The sequence below is a fragment of the Gopherus flavomarginatus genome, chromosome 5 (assembly GCF_025201925.1).
Source record: "Gopherus flavomarginatus isolate rGopFla2 chromosome 5, rGopFla2.mat.asm, whole genome shotgun sequence".
In the NCBI taxonomy this organism is placed as follows: Eukaryota; Metazoa; Chordata; order Testudines; family Testudinidae; genus Gopherus; species Gopherus flavomarginatus.
The window spans coordinates 3,706,474-3,723,263 of record NC_066621.1 but is presented as its reverse complement, the minus strand read 5'-3'; the positions used below and the strand labels follow the sequence as shown (position 1 = coordinate 3,723,263).

Below are 16,790 nucleotides of genomic sequence, written 5' to 3'. Positions count from 1 at the left end.
GAGTCCAACCCCCTGTTCAAAATCCCAACTAAACCATCCCAGCCAGGGCTTTGACAAGCCAGGCCTTAAAAACCCCTAACAATGGAGATTCCACCACCTCCCTAGGTAACCCATTCCTGTGCTTCACCACCCTCCTAGTGAAATAGTGTTTCCTAATATCCAACCTAGACCTCCCCCACTGCAACTTGAGACCATTACTCCTTGTTCTGTCATCTGGTACCACTGAGAACAGTCTAGATCCATCCTCTTTGGAACCCCCTTTCAGGTAACTGAAGGCTGCTATCAAATCCCCTCCTCACGCTTCTCTTCTGCAGACTAAATAAGCCCAGTTCCCTCAGTGTCTCCTCATAAGTCATATCCTCCAGCTCCCTGATCATTTTTGTTGCCCTCTGCTGGACTGTCTCCAATTTGTCCACATCCCTTCTGTAGCGAGGCCCCAAAACTGGACACAGTACTCCAGATGTGGCCTCATTAGTGCCGAATAGAGGGGAGTAATCACTTCCCTCGATCTGCTGGCAATGCTCCTACTAATACAGCCCAACATGTCAATGAGCAAACAAAAATTTATTCTATATATGACACATACTTGAACATTGGATTCTCCTTTCCTGGACCGGATGAGTTCCTGTTGCCCCAGTTACAATACAATTGTTCTTTTATATTTTTATTTACAATATTTGATTCTTTTCTAATTCGTAGAGTGTAGGATTGGGTCTTTACTTACACCCCCCAAAAATTGAAAACACAATATAGTGTTCAAAGTTGGACAACTATTTTGGTTTAAAATCAACAAATAGTAACGCAGTGTGTGTTTTTTAATAATTTTGTTAACAGGGTTGTGTTGCTTATGATTCAGTTTTATCCAATATTGTGTGTCCCTGTCTGAATGCCACATTTTGCTTTCAGCATGTCTTTAACATGTAGTTTTGCTGAACCGGTGTGGTTTCAAAGATCCTGAAGCATTTCTTTGAGTGCCTGGTGCTAGGGATTTCTGTCATTACAATTGTTTACATTAAAATGAAACAGAAACATGCACGTTGTCTATTTCCAGTGTTAGAGTTTATAAGTGTGTAATAATTAAAATGAATTATTTACTTCAGGAAGCGTAAATAGGCAACTGCAGTGCCTGTTGCAGCTGCACAGATGGGCCTCGGGAAACCCCTGCTCTACACTGCATTTGGAAGCTGCCTCCCAGCCTGAGGAGGGTGGGACAGACTCAAGGTAGCTTTGCTCAAGCTAGTACAGTGGAAATAACAACATGGCAAGGTGGGATAGCTCAGTGGTTTGAGCATGGGCCTGCTAAACTCAGGGCTGTGCGTTCAATCCTTGAGGGGACCTTTTAAAGAGCTGGGGCAAAATAAAAAAAAACAACCTGTTGCTCCTGCTAGTGAAGGCAGTGGACTGGACATGATGTGATGAGGTCCCTTCCAGCTCTATGAGATAGGTGTATATCTCTATATATAGCATGGTCAATGCCACAAGCTAGCCATGTATTGAATACAGACCCGGGGGTGGATGGGATTGTTCTCAACAGGCTAGGCAATGTGGCTGCCTGTGCATGTAACATTCTGGAGTTTCCAGTTCTCCCCCTGCCTTTTTTTTTTTATTTTGGTGTGACGTTGCACTCCATACGGTTTATGGAAATAGGCTTATGAAGATGACGCAACTGGAATATGTTTTATGCTAAATACCCCTTGTATGGTGTCATTAGCTTAGTGGTTTGAGCATTGGCCTGCTAAACCCAGGGTGGTGAGCTTCCCCTCTTGAGGGGGCCATTTAGGGAACTGGGGTAAAAATCTGTTGGGGGATTGGTCCTGCTTTGAGCAGGGGTTGGACTAGATGACCTCCTAAGGTCCCTTCCAACCCTGATATTCTATGCTTAGAAAGCTTGTAATCTACTAAGTGCATTCACTCTTTTTGTTTCCTGTCACTGTGTTATTCTGTGTGTGCAACTGTCTCTGTAGGCGTATGTCTGTGTGTCTCTGGGTACATGTGTGTGGCGTGTCCTTGTGTAACTATCTCTGTGTGATGTGTGTAACTCTGTGTGTGTGTGCCTCACTCTTACCACCCCTCCTGGCAGCCGCCTCTCTCTGCTGCAGCTCCATCTGCTCTCACCTTTCCAGCCAGAAGCCCTTTGCCCTCCCAATTGCCATGCCCACGAGTGTTTGAATAACACAGGGCAACAGGAGTGAACCTGAGCCCCCTGCTGCCCCCATAGCGGCCAAACCCCTGACCCCACAAAAGGACCACAAAATTCGGGAACCAGAGCCGGAGCAAAACAGTTAATCTTCTAACTGAGCCCAGCCCAGTGTTGCAGAAAGGAAGAGGGTGGGACTCAGCTGTATAAGAGGCGGTGGTGGCTAACTTTCTTTTACTTTCCCCTTTGACATGCTGTCCTTCTTCGCCCGGGGAACCTGCCAATGAAGACGCAGAGAAATCACTCCGTAGCTGATTGAGAACAGAGCTGGTGCGAGTGGCCATGGAGGTCCTGAGGGCCAGGGACAAGAAGGACCTGGGAGACAAACTACTCCAGAGGGCAAGGACAGGTAAGTGGAGAGCTCTCAAGAGGCGAGTGTCCGCTCCCTAAGGGGGATCTTGTCCATAGGTCTCCTTGTACAGGAACTGCCTGCTTAACGGCCTGCCGAGCAGAGAAATCAACAATACTGCTGATTTCCTGGCACAGTGTGAAGGGCAGAATGATGAAGTTCCTTCCCCAGCAAGACTGCCCCTGGGTGTCATGGATCCACGGGGGGTTAGATGCTGAGCGCCTTCAAGGGAGTTAGGGTCTTCCATTGTACCACCAAAGACCAGTACTTGACAGTTTGATTCTCCCAGCCCAACCCCCATCTCTTATTCTCCTTTCTCAAATGGGAAATTAACCCCTTCACACCCCGTGAGGAGTCCTCCTGAGTGGGGAAACAGAGTCACACTTTAAAAAAAATATTACAACAATTTCCCACATGCACTACACAGGGAAATTCTGTATCAGAGAGGCATGCACCAGAGAGAGACCTAACATTTGCTGGGACGGGGCAGAGGTGAGAGACACAGGACAGATCTATTCATACTGCGAAGGAGGGAAAGAGACAAGGGGTGTTGGAAAGGGGTGACGAGGGAGAGGAGAAGGCTTGTGTATGGGGCGAGGTAGATGTGGGGCTAATCACACTCTGAGGGAGGAGTCCAGCATCCAAGGAACATTATTTCTTGCTCCACCAATCCAACAGGGAAGCAAACATTCTCCTTCATATTAGAGAGGGTTTGTTTCTGTCTCCCCCCAACTCGCCAATTCCTCACTGCAACATCCACTGCCTCAGCTATGGGTCACCCCAAACCTTCTCCTGATAGCTCCCAAAGCCTGTCCATGTGGGGGAGCTGCTCGCTCAGGGGGAGCCCCTGAGGGGCAGGAGCTGAATTTTCCTCCTGCTCTCCTTCCCTCTCCCAGTCTCTCCTGCAGCTACAGGCACAGGTGCAGGAACTAGGAGTGTGGGGGCTACTGCAGCAGGCCCTGGTGTTATGTGGGGCTCTGCTCCTGGCCCCACCCGGGGCCCAGCTGCCGGTCCTGTGCCTGGGGCCCACTTTGACTCCCTTACCCTTGTCTGCATCTCCCCCTTCTGGATCATAGTCCTACTTCCGGCACCAGGGGGTGCAAACAGGGGTAAAATGTTTGGGGACCACTGCTTTACAGTTTTGCTGGCTTAAAGCACCCACACACACACACTATAAAAACATGTTCCAGCACCACTGGCTAGAGGTGGCACCCAGCAGCGCCCAGCCCAGAGTCACAGGTGGGTTAACATTTGTCCAGCTGCATCAGGGAGGAGCCATGCACCTCACCCTCTAGCGTGTTACATGATTGATGGAGAGCTCCATAATACCGCGTTAACTGCACCGAGAAGCTGGTTGGCCATGCTGCTCCTTGCTACAGTAGGAATCTGAGATTGTGCAGTGGAGACCTGGCAAAAGAGTTTCTCTTGGTGACTGGAGGGATCCTGGTGGAGGGGGAGGTTGGCAGGCAGGCTGGGATGGAAGGATGGAGGTGGGATTCCGGCAATGGGAGAGACAGGCAGCGTGCAGAGTGCAAGCTGCTGGAGTGGGGAGGTTTCAGGAGGGATCCCAGCAGGGGCAGAGGCTGCTCTGGTCTCTTTCTGAGAGAGCTCCCTGTTGTCTTCCAGCAGGTGCAGCCTTCCCCATGCCCAGGGAACACAGGCCAGGCTTGTCCAGGGATGAAGGCTTAGGCCAGTCCTGGGGCCAGACACTAGAGTTGCCAACTTTCTAATTGCACAAAAGCAAACACCCTCACCGCTTCTCTGAGGACCCGCCCATTCTCTGAGGCTCTGCCCCTACTCCATCCCCCCCACATCATGCACTCACTCTCCCCCACCCTCACGTTCACCATGGACCTGCTGCCGGACACAAGGGCTGTGGTGGCCCTGCCTCTTCCCCTCCCTACTCCGCCCCTTCCCCGATGCCCCCACCATTGCCACATGTACTTTACCAGAACAATACTGACCAGCAAATTATAAACTAGTGCTTTGTACCACGATTATTACAGTAGTGTGTAGGGTGTGGATATGGGGCTGTATTCTGTCATGCACATCTTGAACGTTTCCTTTATAACCATGACAGCAAGAGACTAGCTTTGAAAAAAATGGAAGCTGTGACGCTGAAAAACAATTGGGAGGTCAGTCTGCACTTTCACCTCCATTGTACTAATTCTTTCTCCTGCCATCCTCAGCAGGACACGCCCCACGCGCCGGAAAGCACTGGGTTGATAGCACGATGGGAGCAGAGTTAAAGTGAACATTCTGGTCACCGAGAACGTTTCTGTCCCATGCTCTTTGCCAGTGCAAGGGATGTTCCGGTTGGTTGCAGATTCTTCAATCACCTTAGCTTGTGGCTGCCATCATTTCCAGTGTTTGTTACTGCCGTGTTCAGTGGTAGCACCCTCCTTCGAAATGCACTTGGCAACCTCACCTGTGACTTAACGGTTTTGTCCATTTGCAGAGGAAAAGGTGGTGCCTCCCAGATGCAAACTGGCCACGCTGACCCCAGAGAAGCCAACGCAGGAGAGGCCATCCCGAGCTGTGCTGGAAAACCCCAGCTTCTCCCCAATTGGACTTATTTTGATCTCTTCTACATTTACATTTATTCCAATCTACTCGCTGATGCTGCTGTGTTGGGCATTCCGGGCTGCAGACAGAACTCTCCACCTCTACCGGATCCCCAAGAACCGTTCAGTAGAAAAGGTAAATAAGACTCGATAGCAATATGCAGGGCAGGGAGTCAGAGTCAGCAGCCACAGCAGGGCAAGGAGCAATCTCAGTGCAGGACCGGCGTGTGAAACCTGAGCCCCTTCGTGCAGTGATACATGAGGGCAATGGATAGCGTCAGAAGGCAGTGGGTGGTGATGAACCTGACACTCTTAGGGCAGGTCGGGTAGAGATGGATCTGTCGTGGATCGATTTGTTACATCTCGTCTAGATGCGGATAAATCTATCCCCAAACGCGCTCCCCATCGACTCTGGAACTCCAGCTCGCCAGAGGCGGAAGCGGAGTCGATGGGGGAGCGGCAGCAGTCGACTCGCCGCCATCCTCACGGCCAGGTAAGTCGACCTAAGATACACCGACTTCAGCTACGCTATTTGCGTAGCTGAAGTTGACGTATCTTAGATTGACCCCCCCAACCCCCTAGTGTAGACCAGGGCTGAGGGAGCCCGAAGGAAATATATAAGCTGCATCAACTTTCCCTTTCTGTCCCAACCCCAGAGTGTAAGAGCCCTTCTCTGTATCTAGGGTAGAGAGCATTGCAGAAAAGAGTTTGAGATTTTTTTCACCCTGAAATGGAATTGCTTGTGCCACTCAAAATGCAGGAAGGCAGGATAGCTCTAGCTTTCTACTCTTGCTTCTTTTCATCCTGATGTAGTTAAGCCCCAGAGCCCCTTTTGGAAAAAAAAAACCTTCAAATTCCCCCCTCCAAATTTCTCCAATTTTTTTCATCCTTTGATCAATTAACATAACCTCCCCATCTACTCCTCTTAGGGTTCTTCATCCTCCCCAGGCCTGGGAGGCCTGCAGTGGCCCTTCTATTGCCCGGGGTTGTCAGCAGGAGCTCCACCAAGCAGGGCTGACAGTCAGAGCCCCGCTTCCCAGGGCTGATAGCTGGACCCCTAGATTCGGGGGTGGGGGGAGGAGATTCTGCCTAGAACATTAATTCTGCACAAATTCTGCATTGCACAGTGGCACCGAATTCCAGCAGGAGTAAACTGCATATGTCTCCATTGCAGAGTTAACCCAAATCTGGGCACTCGGTCAGGAACTGGGTTTAAAGCACCACTAAATCCAAATGCGAGGTTTCTGTGTGGATGGGAAGCAGGTTAGGGCAGCTCCTTGGTAGTAGCCTGGACTAATGTTGCAGTGAAGACGCACCTATAAGAATGGGGTTTAGTCTCTAACCACTTGTCTTGCCTCCTTTATCACCTTGCAGTGTTTGAAGGACTTTGCTCTCTTTAGGGATAGAGAGTGTGAAACACCTGCACTACTGCACATGTAATAGAAACAAGATTAAAAATAGAATCAGGTGAAAATAAAAGAAACGGCTTGTGCCATATAACCTGTCTGATGAATACTTTGCAAAGGCCAGACACATAGACACCCTTAGCTTAGTTACAATTACAAGGAAGAAAGGACGCAAATCCCTCCTCTGACCCTCCTGGCCAACTTCCCCTCACACAGCAGTGCGAGAGAGACACCCACCCCCATCTGCCCAACCAAGCTGCTTATCAAGCTGCTCGTGTTTTCCAAACCAGTTTTCTCCAGTTACACATACAAACACGGTAGAGATGGGAAACATCTCTTGGAGATGGATCACTGAGGATGAGAAGACTCTTTCATGAAGATTAATAGCTCTCTTTCAAACGCTTAACCACCTAACACTAATAGCATATTCCAGAGATCCTTGTGTCTGGCTAGACCCAGTTTAACAATTTTCTATTGCCATGAGTTGGAAATTATTGATAGACCTCCAGCCCTTTGTCACGGCAGCTGTGTAATGGGAACTGGGGTTACAGCTGGGCAGATACCAGATGTTTTGTTTCGTTGGCAGCTAAGAAAAGGTTTTTAAACCATTGTTTCGAGTCAGACTGCAAATGAAAACTTTCACACTTTTCAGTCACTCAGAACCCCCCAATAACCTTGTTTGGGATCAAACCAAAATGCTTCATTTCAGCTGAGCGTTTGAGAACATTTTTGACTTTTTAAAATTAAAATAAAAGGAAATTTCAGGTCTTATTTTGAAAATGTCAAAAGAAAACGTGTCAGGTTCTTAGGACTTGTTTTTCTCTTTTTGTAACAAAAAAAATCTGCAACATTTACGTGAATTCACGAAATATTTCAGTGTTGCTGAATCTATTATTCACTGAAAAATGTTGCAGTCGAAATTCATCCCATTCCAACTGGAAGTTGTGGCATTCCCGAAACCTGTTGAATGGAAGCAAGGAGGAAAGAAATAACGTGTGTGTTTGTGTGTGTTTTTTCTGCTGGATCACCCATAAGTGACTGTGCTAGACCTTTCACAGGCAATTGAAGAACATGAGAAGTGCCAGTCAATTTCTGTGGACAAGCCTCCTCTCTTTGGAACTTGTCATGGCATGCCCGGTGTACCAGATGCCGTGATAAATCCATTGGTAAGTGAGATTATTTACAGAGCATGAATGTCGTGTGGTCCTTGAGAGAAGCCCCACTAAGTTTAAGTCTATGGGCTGCCTGGTCCTGCAGAACTGCCATTTGCTAATGGCCTTCAAGGGTAACCACAAGTTGAGCATCTGCAGGAGGCCAGTATGAGGGTGACTCAGAGGTGAGATCCTGAATGTCAGAGGGAAAGTTGCCAAAAACAAATTAAAAAATGCTGCTAGAGCATTGCTGTGAATCTGTTAGGCAGTTGCTGTACACTGACCCAGAGGTGGCTGCATTTCTGGGGTGGGTGAAGTGATCCCTGCCTTTAACTGGCATTATGCAGTAGATGCATTTGAGCCCCCTTCCCGGCATCGCTGTTTCTCCCTCCATCCTGTCAGTCACTCCTTCCACCAGCCCTTCTGCCTGTTCTCCCCATTCTCACATCCCACTTCCAGCTGCACTTTTGCCGTCTTCTCCTTGCACCAGGTGACAGCTTCCCCAACGCTCTCTCTTCACTTCATCCCCGTGTCCCCACCCACCTGTCCCTCATGATCCAGATGCTCCAACCTAGTCCCTGTGCTCACGCTTCCTCCGTGTCCCTCCTTTTCCCCGGCTCTCTCTGGAACGCCTGCTCCTTCTCCAAAAATATCACCCCCATTTGCAGCCTCTTCATCATCCACTGCCTCCATCTCCCAGCATCCCAGGAACCTGGATCCTGCAGACTGACACCAGCTGTGTGGCTAGGCTCTCGTTCGCACACACTGCGCCCTGCATCACCCCCAACGGTCCATGGCAGGGGTGTTAGACTCCTCCCACGCCCCATCACCCCAGCCCACAATCTGCGGGTATTTTGCATTTCTCCCTCTCCCTCGCCTCACACACTTGCGCTGTTTATAAGTCTCGCCGCTTCCTCCTCAGTCTTAAACAGTTTTGTCTCTAACGCGTCATCTCGCCTTTGTATTAGGATTTGAAATTTACCTGCGTAGGGTCTGAGAGCCAGCAGCCCTATGCCAGGGACATGGAAGAGGGAATGCAGCTCAGCTTGTCAAAGCAAAAATACTTCACAGGTGAAAGAGAAAGCAAATATCTCTGGACTGCCTCTCTGAGAGCAGGTAAGCTCAATGGTGGTGTGGAAAATCGACCACACGATTGATTTTGGATCAGATCAGCCTGAGGCACCTTTATTGATTAATCAAACATGCATGCATGGGGGAGTCAGCCAGGGAAGCCGAACCCCCATCCCAGACAAAATACGAAAGCTGATATAGGATAAACTACAAAAGTACATATACATACCGTAAATTTTAACATCCATAAAGCAAAGCAAGTTTTCCTGTTTTTCTTAGTTTTTCCTTTTGTGGTTTCTTGCTCTGTGTCTGGGCAGCTATTAATCACAAGCTGTTATAAACGGTTAGTTCTGATTTTAGAGTTTCTTTCTGCCCTTTTTCTACCTAACCCTCCTCCACCCCACACCCTTTCCTGCCTCCAGGCCATACATACAGTTTACTGGACCAAAGCTCAGGCCTGGACCTTTTCCCCCTACAATGGGATGCTGCTTTGTTCAGTGGTTTAAGCATTCTGACTCCTCAGGGCTCCTGGTTAATAGCCGTGCTGTGTGATGTGTGCACTCACCAACGGTCACAGGTTTGCTGCGGACAATAATGTAACACAGCTGAGCGTACCCCCGGTGGTGTGGGAAGCTTTCTATAAATGTATTTCCTGAATTCAGAGGTTAAAGTTTAGCCAGTTTCTGGATGGGCAGGAGAGAGCGCTGGAAAACCTTAATCCTGCCTTAACATTTGCACTAAGCTGGAGTGATTGTAAAAAATAAGAGTACAAATTTCAGTGTCTTGAGAATGTGGAGGGGGCAGGTTAGCCACCTCTCTGTTCTCAAGAGCGTATAAGGCATTTCTTGCTTGGTCACTCAGATTTTGGCTGTGAACAATTGGACCAGCCCCAGTAGAGACAGACATACGTGGTGTGGGAATTGGAGACTGAGGCTCTTCCTTCAGTCCACAATAATAACTGTAAGAGATGTCCTGCTTGAGGCAGGCTTTGCTTCAGCAACACTTCCAGGGAGCGAGAGTCAATGGATGGATATTTTGGTCTTATTGGAGCAAAGTGAATGATGGGGAGAATAATCCACATGTCCATTTGCATTTCAAATGTGTTATCGATCCAACCATGTTTGTGGCTCTTTCCTGCTCCAATGACTCTGTCCCTTTCCACCTGCTTACCTCAACTGTCCCTATACTAAACTCCCTCCATCGCCCCTTTTCTCAATCTCTCACTGGCCTCTGGCTCCTTCCCCTCACAATACAAGCTTGTAACAATCTCTCCTATCATCAAACACCAGCCCTTGACCCTACCTTACTCTCCAGCTACTGACTCATCTCACTCCTCTCCTCCATTTCTAAACTCACCAAATGGACTGGCGACAACTAATAGATCAAATTCCTCTTTTCAAGTTCCATCTTGGACCATTATTCTCTGGCTCCTGATGTTTCCACTCCATTGAAACAGCTCTCATTAGGATCTCTCTTAACCTCTTTCTCCTCAGATCCTGGGGTCTCTCTGCTCCAGCCTCATCCTTCAACCTATCTGCTGTTCCTGAAATTGTCAATTCTCCTTTCCTCCTTGACAGCTTAACCTCACTGGGCTTTTGAGACAGGGGTCCTTCCCTAGGGCAGGGGGGATTCAGGGAGTTGGGGTAACACCAGGCAGTGGAGATATCAGTGTGGGAGGAGCGGTCAAAGGGATGGGGAAGCAGGAGAAGCCACAAAGCTCTAGAGCTGCTCCTCAGCCCTTTGTCCACCCAGTGAAGAGACAGGGGCAGAGCTCTGCCTGCTACACTGATTGAGGGGCTGGGCGGTCCCCCAGCATGTGTAGCTACTCAAGTTGGCTCCTTTCCCCAGGAGGTGGGGAATTGGAGAAGAGTAGCCAATCAGATAGGTATTTTGTAGATTTTTGTCCATTAGGGTGAGGAAAATCTGTAGTCTCTGGGAGACCAATAGAGATCTATCTCTGAAGATAATTAACTAGAGGGTCATGTGCCTGATTCAGATCTGACTGGCTAAGAGTGCCCGCTGCAGTGTGAGAGGAGCAGCATAAGCAGACAATTATTCAGAAAAAGTGAATCAAACGTCTAGCTTTTTCCTCTTCCAGGGGACGTGGAACATCCTGCATCAGTGTCTGATACTCCCACCGGTTAATTCATCCTTCAGGGTGTGGGGAGTTGTCCTGTTTGCAGCACAGAGAGTAGAAGGAAAAGACTCATTACTGAGACAATGACAGAGCTAGAAAGGGAACCTAAGAGTCCGCGTCCTCTCTGGGACTAATCTCTAGAACTACCCCTTCCCCCTTCAGCCTCCACCTGCTCAGACATAGAAACAAAATGCCAAACTCCCCAGACTCCCCAGCCCTAGACAGCAGAACCTCCCTGACCACGGGTGGATTCTATCCAAAACATACATGAGAGGAGCGCAGAGGCACTGACCTTTGATCTACAGAAGGGTGAGGATGGGGAAGGGAGAGTATCCAGGCCTGGGTGGGGCATGGCTGGACTGTATAGTTTGTTTCTCTTGTTATAGGCACAAGCACAGGGAAAACAGCCAGAGATCTCCTGGTAAACACCTTGGATGACTTGAGAGAGAGCGAGTTGAAGAACTTCAAACACAAACTGACTGACATTGATCTGAAGGAGGGATACGACCACATCCCTAAAGGGAAACTGGAGAATGCAAAGTCTCTAGAGATCACTGACCTCTTGATCGGACACTACACAATGGATAATGCACTGGAGGTGACCACGATAGTGCTGGAAGCCATCAACCGGAAAGACCTGGCAAGGAGATTAAGAGGTGTAACAAGGACTGGTGAGGAATCAGCCTGGGGCTGGCTGTGCCTTCCTGTATCTCAAAGTCTTACCCACAAATATCCATATTCAACACTGTTATACAGTTATGTTAAATTTTGTACAATGCATGTGTCAAGGCGGAATCCCCACTCTGTCACTCTGAGTACCGAAGATGAGAGCCCGCAAAGATTTTAAAAATTAATACTGGCCACTCCAGGCTTATATTACACTCCTGAGGTTACAGCTTTTCTCTGACCTTGGCTTGATAAATGCTGCCACCACCCAAATGCAAAAAACCCCTTGGACCGAGGAAGGAGCAATTCCTCCCTGTGGGGCACCTTCAAGCTCTTTCATCCCCCTCCAGGGAAGAGCTGAGAAAGGAAATTAGCTGTTGTTACCAGCTAGTCAAACGACATGTGCACAAATCTCTCAGTACACCAACAATTCAATCCTGTTCTTAAAAAGGGTAAATTTTATTAAAAACAAAAAGGAAAAAAATACATCTGGAACTTAGGCTTTTGCTAGATTTTAAAAGAGCAATTCCAAAAATTAAGCACCCAAAATAGCTTTCTTAGGGGTTCAGCTTAAAGGTTACAAGCAAACAAAAGCATCTGGGGTTAGCACAGAGGAGTCCACAAGCCTTAAAAAATAAACAGAAATAAACCTAATTGTGTCTTCCTAAACATTCCTAATTTACTTACATATTTAGAGTTGTTAAAAGTAGCTCTAGATATGATCTGATGGTTTTCATATCTGGTTCAAACTTTACACAGCATCCCTACTGCCGGTCTTTTCAGCCCAGAGAGAACAACAGACAAAGAGAACGTTTCTTTCCCAATTTTAAAAAGTTCTACCTTCCCATTGGCTCTTTTGATCAGATGCTCGCTTTTTTTTCCCCTTTACCTAGGTCTTTTTTAACTCTTTACAGGTAAAGCAAGTAGAGAGCAGCTACCAAGAGGGATTTTACAGGTAGCTGGCTGGATGGGTGTCCATCAAAGGGAGCTACCCCGCCGCCACTACACACTTCATTTATCACAACATGTCTTTCCAGATATCTCCAACATTTAATTCCCTCTTTAAACCCTCCAGGTGACCTCTCTTCCCTCTCTGCACAGGATTGTACCAGCTTCTCCACAGAGAAATGAAATCTGACAGATTATACCTCCTCATCTTCCCTCTCCCATCCCAACCACTGCCTCCTTCCCCCATCATTAACCTTGAAGTTTCCTACCTTCTGTTCATGACTAATTCTCCATCACGTGCTCCAGTGATTCGTATCCCTTCCCGCCTTCTTACCTCAACTATCCCTGTACTAATCCCCTCCATCGCCCTATTTCTTAACCTCTGACTGGCCTCTGGCTCCTTCTCCTCACAATACAAGCTTGTAACGGTCTCTCCTATCATCAAACACCAGCCCTCAACCCTGCCTGCCTCTCCAACTATTGCCCCATCTCTCTCCTAGCCTCCATTTCTAAACTCACCAAATGGACCGGCGACAACTAATGGATCAAATTTCTCTTTTCCAGCTCCATCTTGGACCGTTATTCTCTGGTTCCGATATTTCCACTCCATTGAAACAGCTCTCATTAGGATCTTTCATAGCCCCTTTCTCCTCAGATCTTGGGGTCTCTCTGCTCTGGCCTCATCCTTCAACCTATCTGCTATTCCTGAAATTGTCAATTCTCCTTTCCCCCTTGGCAGCTTATCCTCACTGGGGTTTTGAGACAGGGTCCTCTCCTAGGTGGGGGGGATTCAAGGAGTCGGGGTAACACTAGGCAGTGGAGATATCAGTGACAGAGGAGTGGTTAAAGAGATGGGAAAACAGGAGAACCCACAAAGAGGAGGGGCAGCTGCAGAGCTGCTCCCCAGCTGGCTCTGCAAAGAGCTGAAGCATGTTAGTAGCAATCTCAATCCTGTGTCCAGCCAGGAAAGAGACACCGATTGCGTGGCTGGACTCAACATTTGTAGCTACTTGGATTGGCTGCTTTCCCCAGGAGATGGGGAACTTGGGGTAGAGTAGACAATCACATGGGGAGTTGGGGGATTTTTTTCCATAAATGGGTGAGGAAAACCTCTAGTCTCCGGGAAACCCATAGAGATCCATCTCTGAAGATAATTAATTAGAATGTCATATACCTGGTTCAGATCTGACTGGCTAAGAGTGCCCGCTGTGGTGTGAGAGGAGCAGCATAAGCAGACAATTATTCAGCTAGAAGTTTGAGTCACCTTTTCTTTTTCCTGTTCCAGGGGACGTGAAACATCCTGCATCAGGGTCTGATCCTCCCACTGGTTAGTTCATACTTCAGGGTGTGGGGAGTTGTCCTGTTTGCAGCACAGAAAGTAGAAGGAAAAGACTCATTACTGAGACAGTGGCAGACCTAGAAAGGGAACCTAAGAGTCTCTGTCCTCTCTGGGACTAATCCTTAGAACTCCCCCCTTCCTCCCTCAGCCCCCACCTGCTCAGATGTAGAAATGAAATCCCAAACTCCCCAGACTCCCCAGCCCTAGACAGCAGAATCTCCCTGACCATGTGTGGATTCTATCCAAAACAGATATGAGGGGAGCGCAGAGGCACTGACGTTTGATCTACAGAAGGGTGAGGGTGGAGAAGGGAGGGTATCCAGGCCTGGGTGAGGGCATGGCTGGACTGTATAGTTTGTTTCTCTTGTTATAGGCACAAGCACAGGGAAAACAACAAGAGATCTCCTGGTAAACATCTTGGATGACTTGAGAGAGAGCGAGCTGAAGAACTTCAAACGCAAACTGACTGACATTGATCTGAAGGAGGGATATGACCACATCCCTAAAGGGAAACTGGAGAATGCAAAGTCTCTAGAGATCACTGACCTCTTGACTGGACACTACACAATGGATTATGCACTGGAGGTGACCATGATAGTGCTGGAAGCCATCAACCGGAAAGACCTGGCAAGGAGATTAAGAAGCGTAACAAGGACTGGTCAGGAATCAGCCTGGCTGTGCCTCCGTGTACCTCAAGGTGTTATCCACAAATACCCATATTCACCACCGTTATATAATTACGATAAGTTTTGTACAATGCATGCCTTGCAAGATATTTTAAAAGTCTTGCTGTCTTGAACATTAATATCCTGTTGGATTGTATATGTTCTCATGATATGTGAAGTTTTGCTATGTGTCTGTTACTGAAATATATTGTGAGGTTGGGAACATCCCAACCAGCCTTTCAGGTACAACAGTGGAGAAGCCAGACAGTGGTTAATGATTCATCCACACCTATCAAGGAAAGTGCGCCCACGTACTGGCCTGTGGACGAGCATCCGCCGAAATGCCGATTATCGGTGGTATTTCAGTGGCAACGCCTCTTGACGTTGCTGCTTGTCGGTGGAATTTTGGCGGATCATCCACCGTCATGGTCCTCCGTGCTCATCGACTGTCACCTGCCAGACGAAAAAGGTTGGGGACCACTGGTCTAGAGGACAAAGACATTGAACTGGGGAAGGGTGGTCTCAGGCTGGAAAGAGTCCCAGTCTGTGTATTGAGGATCTGTGACCTGTTTGTACCATCCTTCAGGGTGAGACACTGCTTGATTCAAATCCTATTTAGTTTGTAGAACTCAGAGTGCGAATATATTTTTATTTTTATTTCTTAAGTAACCAGCTTTGATCTCGACACTTGCTACTTATAATCACTTAAAATCTACCCTTTTGTAATCAATAAACCTGTTTTATTTTTTACCTAAAACAGTGTGTTTTGGCTGAAGTGGTTGGGAAATCTCAGCTCAGTTTACAAAGACTAGTGTGTATCCTCTCCACAGTGAGGGAGGGGTGGAGTCGGTAATGAACTCACACCAGGCAGGCTTCTGATCAGTGCAAGACAGCACAGTTCTGGGGTGCATGACTGGGGAACTGGGTGGAATTAGCTAGAACCTCCCTATTGTTGGTTCATGAGAGGCTAGGAGCTCATTCATGTAACTCAGCTGGGTGTGTCCCTGCCTGTGGATGTCTTTGTCAGTGCAGTGCCTGTTAGAGGTTTGTGGCTTGACACAGCAACACAGAGTGAGAGGGACAGTCCGGGTTGGGAAAGAGGGCTCAGCGGTCCCGCAGTCAGGTTGCACCCCAGGGACCCATCGCAGAGGAGCTCAGCCTTGTTTCTATACAGGGAGCCCACTGCATTGTCTTCTTAGCAGAGCAGACCCAGAAGCCCATGGAACTCAGTATCCTGTCTCTGACAAGGGCCGGAACCAGTGCTCATTATCCACATAAATGTCTAATCCTTCTTGAATTCTGCTAGGTTCTGGGCCTCATGTGTACCTTGTGTCAGGGAGCCGTCAGGACTTAAAACTAGTATTATTATTTTATACAAAGCCCAATTAGCTTTGATCCATTCTTAAATTTACTGCCTTTCGGTTCAAGTGTCCCCCTGTTCTTGTATTATAGAAAAGCGTGACTAGAGGTGCCCAGCCCACCTTAGGTTTACAGAATGTCACAGGAATATTTTCAGTATTATTTTCCGTTCCTTATGCAGCCAACTCATTTGTTGTTGTATTTTTTAGTATTAAGCCTCATTATACTTTGCAAGATCAGGTATCAAGGTCAGTGTTTCTCATATATTTACATGGCCATTAGCAGTTTTATTCTATAAAAAATAGTCCGTGTTAATAAATAGTAAAAATGCACTGTTAACATCTAGAACATCCCAGAATGGCAATGATAAGGAGGACAGGTGGAACTCTAACTCTGCTCCTTGTTGTCTTTGCTTTACAATGCAGGGGGATTTTCAAGCATCCCTTCCAACTGTTGACCTGTCCCCCATCCCAAACTGCTGCTACATCTCGCTGCTCCCAGGGAAAAGGTCTCTGATTTCTGATCCATCCCCTAGCACTAAACCACTGATGCTGCCCTCCTGCTGGTGATTGTGCATCTGTCCATACCTCAGACCCAACTCTGGCTGCCTCTTGGCCTGTTGCAGTGCAGGCAAGAGCTACAAGCAAAGAGGCAACCAGGTGACTGTGTTAAGCTGGCAATGTTCCTGAGAGGGTCAGCATTACAGCTAGCTATCTTGGACTCTGCAGCATTAATCCTCACACTGACTGTCAGTACAGCTTCTCTTTCATAGCCTCAGACACCCAGACGGCCTGGCCATAGACTGTAGTGGAGAACATGATGTCACAGTTTTGGAGTAACTGTACCTTTGACTCTTCCCTCCACGGTCTGGTCTAGAAGAGCCCTCTCAGGTTTCTAGCCATCACCTTTCTCTGGGCAAAGTCCAGCCTGCATGTGTT

General features: G+C 47.9%; 1 protein-coding gene across 2 annotated transcripts; it reads left to right on the top strand.

Moving 5' to 3' along the window:
• The first annotated feature begins 1,909 nt into the window (after positions 1–1,909).
• Positions 1,910–16,679, top strand: LOC127052808 (uncharacterized). Of its 2 annotated transcripts, XM_050956894.1 has the most exons (7): positions 1,910–2,546; positions 5,005–5,246; positions 7,575–7,682; positions 8,636–8,783; positions 11,262–11,546; positions 13,775–13,816; positions 14,202–16,679. In XM_050956894.1, exons 1-7 carry the CDS (start codon positions 2,480–2,482, stop codon positions 14,624–14,626), a joined length of 1,317 nt encoding a protein of 438 aa, XP_050812851.1. In that variant the 5' UTR covers positions 1,910–2,479; the 3' UTR covers positions 14,627–16,679. The 2 variants fall into 2 exon arrangements, with proteins under 2 accessions (XP_050812851.1, XP_050812852.1); XM_050956895.1 differs by lacking the exon at positions 13,775–13,816.
• The last annotated feature ends 111 nt before the right edge of the window (positions 16,680–16,790 follow it).

Excerpts from the sequence above, each read along its gene's own strand:
- LOC127052808 (XM_050956894.1), top strand. The coding sequence starts at position 2,480 with ATGGAGGTCCTGAGGGCCAGGGACAAGAAGGACCTGGGAGACAAACTA. Across the intron at positions 2,547-5,004 it reads ACTCCAGAGGGCAAGGACAG|AGGAAAAGGTGGTGCCTCCC; the intron begins GTAAGTGGAGAG and ends GTCCATTTGCAG. Across the intron at positions 11,547-13,774 it reads AAGAGGTGTAACAAGGACTG|GGGACGTGAAACATCCTGCA; the intron begins GTGAGGAATCAG and ends TTCCTGTTCCAG.